The sequence below is a fragment of the Sesamum indicum genome, linkage group LG2 (genome assembly GCF_026168435.1).
Source record: "Sesamum indicum cultivar Baizhima isolate 11 linkage group LG2, ASM2616843v1, whole genome shotgun sequence".
In the NCBI taxonomy this organism is placed as follows: domain Eukaryota; kingdom Viridiplantae; phylum Streptophyta; class Magnoliopsida; order Lamiales; family Pedaliaceae; genus Sesamum; species Sesamum indicum.
In genome coordinates, this window is record NC_142658.1 from 12,367,895 (window position 1) to 12,372,949 (window position 5,055).

General features: G+C 33.6%; 1 protein-coding gene across 1 annotated transcript; it reads left to right on the forward strand.

Annotated features, from left to right (window-relative positions):
- The first annotated feature begins 2,624 nt into the window (after nt 1-2,624).
- On the forward strand, nt 2,625-5,053 carry LOC105155589 (alcohol dehydrogenase 3). The gene is made up of 10 exons (XM_011071483.3): nt 2,625-2,794; nt 2,960-3,096; nt 3,198-3,244; nt 3,378-3,703; nt 3,792-3,874; nt 3,983-4,058; nt 4,172-4,233; nt 4,328-4,423; nt 4,554-4,715; nt 4,792-5,053. Exons 1-10 carry the CDS (start codon nt 2,758-2,760, stop codon nt 4,903-4,905), a joined length of 1,140 nt encoding a protein of 379 aa, XP_011069785.1. The 5' UTR covers nt 2,625-2,757; the 3' UTR covers nt 4,906-5,053.
- Nucleotides 5,054-5,055: the final 2 nt, after the last annotated feature.

Sequence of the window (5,055 nt, forward strand, 5' to 3'; positions counted from 1 at the left end):
GAAAAACGTATATAGATTTCTACTGTCCCAATATAAAAACCAAAGATTTTATGACACTGTACTAAATTTATATAAAATTTAATATAAGTTATTTTGTGTCATATTCTAAATGAGTAATTATTTTTCTTTGAAAAAAAAAAGTAAGTCACTTTCGCGCCTTTTTCAAAATAGAGTAATTTACTACGTACGCGATTTTATATACTTCACGTGTTTTTCTTTACTTTTTTATAATATTTCATCATAAAATTATATTTATTATCTTATTTAAAAATCATTTAATCTAATTTGAATTTACAGTCAAAAATCTAATTAGTAGATCAATAGTGTATATTTTATTTAATTTAAATAAATATACAATTAGATGTTAAATATAAATATATATATATTTGTATAAATAAATGCATATACATATATATTGGGGGGGGGGGGGGGGCAGCAAAAGAGGTGGCGACGGGAGTGGGGGAGGGGTGGCGGAGCACGGCAGGGAATGAAGGGGGAATGGCGATGGCGAGGAGGAGGTGGAGGGAGGATGTTATTTTTCGCTTCTAGCTTACTTCTTCATCTTTTGTTTTCTCACAAATTTTTATATTTTTAATAAATTCAAATTATAATTTATTTTTCTTCTCTCACCTTCACATTTTTTTTTCTTCCTACGAATTTTTTTCTTTTCATTTCGTACCATAATTTTTTTTATATATATTTATGGAAATTGCATAGGACATGATTTTTGGAGTGTTTTAACCCCTTTTTGTTCCTACACGCTAAAATGCCCATATGATGTGTTTGAAAGAACCATGGTCAAATTCACTTATTTTAACCTTGTTTTTAGTACATTTTTTTGGATTAATTTTTCTCCCTCTTAAAGAAAATAATTAATTTGCTCTTAAATATATTTAGTTAAATATCAAAATACCAATAAAGTATAAAAAAAATAGGTTTAACTTGAAAAGTTAAATTAAAAACACAATAGGAAAGATTAATATCCTAAAATTTACTTTTCAATTTTACTATCTTTATGAATATAATGTTAATCAATTATAATAATTATATACTATTAATTAATTTTAAATTACCATTATATGTATTTAAAATAAATACTTATAAGTTATTTTAGTTATCTTTTTGAATTTAAAAAAAATTAAATCAATTTTCTAAATATTTTAGAAACTTTAAAGTTTTAAAAAAAACTAGGTGACGGCAAGTGTCGTCAACCCATTTGCTCGGGGTGGCGGTAGCAAGGATTGGGGGTGGGTGTCGTCAACTCATTTTCTATATGGTGAACTCGAGGAGGAAAAACTGATGAAAATGAGAAAAAAGTTTATAAGCTAAAATAAACACCCAAACAATGGCATGAAAGGTATAAAACAATTATGTCTTTTGGCTTTAGTGTTAATAAGAGTGATAAATGTATCTACTGTAAAGTCAAAGGAGATGATTGTATAATTCTATGTTTGTATGTAGATGATATTCTGTCAATAGGATCGAACTTAGAAATAATTATCGAAGCCAAGTAATTCTTGAAACATAAGTTTGACATGAAGGATATGGGTGAGGCAAATGTAATTCTTGGCATCAAGTTGATTGGGTCAACTTATGGTATAGCTATTCTCAATCTCACTATGTTGAGAAGATAGTTGAGAAATTTGGCTATAAAGAATGTAAAAGTGCAAAGACGCCACATAATCCTTCGGTGGCACTGTTCAAGAATGAAAGTGGTGTGTCGATTTCTCAATTAAGGGCAAATCATTAGGAGTTTGTCATATTTTTAACTAATGACTCGAAACCAGATATATCTTTCTCTATCTCGAAGCTTTTTAGATACAATAGTTCTCATGATGGAACCCATTAGCGAGCATTGGATAGAGTGCTTATGTACCTTAATGGCATAACATTACTAGTCATACATTACGGCAGGTTCCCTGCAGTTCTAAAGGGTTATTGTGATGCTAACTGGATAGTCCAAAATATTAAATCTATTTTATTCAAACGCTCAGATATCAAAACACTGCCTTGACATATTATAATTTCTAACAAGTTTATCTTTATCCAAAAATTCATCTGCTTTATTTTTTGGATAAATTAAGTAATATAATTAAAATTTTCTTTTTTTATATCTAGTCATACTTTTTTTTTTTTGGCAACTTAAAATTATTTTCCATTTCTGATTTTTATTGAATAAGTGTATCGTTGTTTATCTTCATCCAAATGATTCACTCATTTTCCAAATAAATCTAATTAGTAATATAATTTCAATTTATTTTTATTTTCAATATACTTTTGCCTTTATATATTTATTAATTATTATAAAATTTATTTAGATTATTATCGTTTATATATTTAATTTTAAAATTTAAATAATTTATATTTTTGTTTAGTAAATACTCTTGTTCTGATATCAAATTTAGTGTTGGGCTGATATTGAAATGGAAAATTCATCAACTTGTGCTTTTGAGTAAGAACAGTGGAAAACAAACAGCCAAAACCAGAGGCGAGTTTTGTAGGAACCAACCAGGGACTGAATACAGGCGTAGCCTCTCGTATTCGTCGCGCGATGTCAAATGCAAATACGCCCTGTACGCTGACTTCAAACACCAATCAGATGCATACCCTGATTCCATTTTGCCTACTCGATTTCCTTATAAATAGCCTCACTTGAAAGTTGCAACTCATCAAACTACTCTACAACGTATCAACAACCTCTGCTCACTGTTTCCAACCAAATACTGCTACATCTTAGATCAAGAACTCTAATTCCAGATGTCGAGCACCGCCGGTCAGGTCATAAAATGCAAAGGTTTGATTTTTGAGACCCTTTAGTTAAAAACATGTTGGTTATTAATTGTTTCAATTTCTACACGATCTAATTAATAATGGGTTCTACTGCAGTGAATGAGTTGCATTTCTTGTGTAAATTGATGGGCTGATTAGTTTTTCTGTTTTTGGTTTTTGTGGATTAAAGCTGCTGTTGCATGGGAGCCCGGGAAGCCACTGGTTATTGAGGAGGTGGAGGTGGCGCCGCCGCAGAAAATGGAGGTCCGATTGAAGATTCTCTTCACCTCCCTTTGCCATACTGATGTCTACTTCTGGGAAGCCAAGGTGAGCTATTAATCAAGAACCTACTATATTTTTGCTTCTAGACGTAAAAGAATTAGAGTAGAAGTCATGAGGGTTTACTGTTATGTTCTTGATCTTTTTAGGCTCAAGATTCTGTCTTTCCTCGAATTCTTGGACACGAAGCAGCAGGGTATGTTGTTAACTCACTCTTTGTGTTAACTTATTCCATGTTTTAGTCAATCATTCATCATATAAGTTTTTTTATGTTTGAGGGCTAAAAGATGGAAGAATTTATATCTTGATTATGGGGTAATGGGCTGTAGGATCGTGGAGAGCGTAGGAGAAGGAGTGACCGAACTCGTTCCGGGCGATCACGTTCTCCCAGTGTTCACAGGGGAATGCAGGCAATGTGCTCACTGCAAATCTGAAGAGAGCAATATGTGTAGCCTTCTCAGGATCAATACTGAGAGGGGAGTGATGATCAATGACGAGAAAACAAGATTTTCGATCAATGGAAAGCCTATTTACCATTTTGTTGGCACATCCACATTTAGTGAATACACTGTGGTTCATGTTGGTTGTGTTGCCAAAATCAATCCTCTTGCTCCTCTGGATAAAGTTTGTGTGTTAAGCTGTGGGATTTCCACAGGTAAACTTGTAAGATAATCGGGTTGCTTTTTTAACTTTCTTGATGAATCGTTTCTGATGGACTAGTTTTGGCTGCTTTTTTGTTATAGGCCTTGGTGCTACGTTGAATGTTGCCAAACCAACAAAGGGTTCATCGGTGGCTGTTTTCGGACTTGGAGCCGTTGGCCTTGGTGTATGTTCCAAGTTGAATCATCATTTTCATTTGTTTTGCAGATCTGTGACAAAAGGAAAGAAACAATGAAGTGAATAATTTTTCTCCATTTTTTCTGGTCATTTTCAGGCTGTAGAAGGAGCCAGATTGGCTGGTGCTTCAAGAATAATTGGTGTGGACTTGAACTCTGCCAGATTTGAAGAAGGTATACAATAAGTTGATAAGGCATCGTCATAATTCTTGATTAACATCTATCTATCAGTAGACACAAGAAACTGTATCATACATTTGCTGAGTGTTGCTGTTTTATGCATGCAGCAAAGAAATTTGGTGTGACTGAATTCGTAAATCCAAAAGACTATAACAAGCCAGTTCAAGAGGTTGGTGCATCTATCAATAACTTTATATCCATCATTCTTCTGTAGTATGTGCGGTAATTAACAGTTTTCGTGTCAAAATTTGTACGTACTATAGGTCATAGCTGAGATGACTGATGGAGGAGTGGATCGAAGCATCGAATGTACTGGAAACATCAATGCCATGATCTCTGCATTTGAATGTGTTCATGATGTATGTTACCATATCTCCAACTTCAACATTTGAACTCCTGAAAACTTCTCATACTCCCAAATGATCAGTTGTTGTACAAGATATTTGATTCATTCTACTTTGCTAATTACTGCTAAAACATTTGTGATAGGGATGGGGTATTGCTGTTCTTGTCGGTGTCCCTCATAAGGATGCCGTCTTCAAGACTCATCCAATGAATTTTTTGAATGAGAGGACTCTAAAGGGTACTTTCTTCGGGAACTATAAACCGCGGTCTGATCTTCCATCGGTTGTGGAAATGTACATGAAGAAGGTTAGCATTCAAACTCCTCTGGCAGCCAGAAAGCATGATTTCTTCATGATATGACTCGTTTTTATTTGATGTTCAGGAACTTGAACTGGAGAAGTTTATAACTCATGAAGTCCCTTTTGCTGAGATTAACAAGGCTTTTGAACTGATGCTGAAAGGTGAAGGCCTTCGTTGCATCATCCGAATGGAGTGAAAACACTGCTATGAAGTCTGTTGTTTAATTTCCGTGTTTGAAGGTGTGGGAAACCGTGATTTTGCTTTAACCAGTTTTCTATTCTGTTCATGTTGTATTATGTACACATCAAGTTCAACTGCATAAGTTTACGACTGTTGTGATCAAACT

Bases quoted from the DNA above. Each gene is read 5' to 3' on its own strand.
- LOC105155589 (XM_011071483.3), top strand. From the start codon at position 2,758: ATGTCGAGCACCGCCGGTCAGGTCATAAAATGCAAAG. The intron at 3,245-3,377 runs GTATGTTGTTAA...AATGGGCTGTAG, and splicing joins CTTGGACACGAAGCAGCAGG to GATCGTGGAGAGCGTAGGAG. The intron at 3,875-3,982 runs GTATGTTCCAAG...GGTCATTTTCAG, and splicing joins TTGGAGCCGTTGGCCTTGGT to GCTGTAGAAGGAGCCAGATT.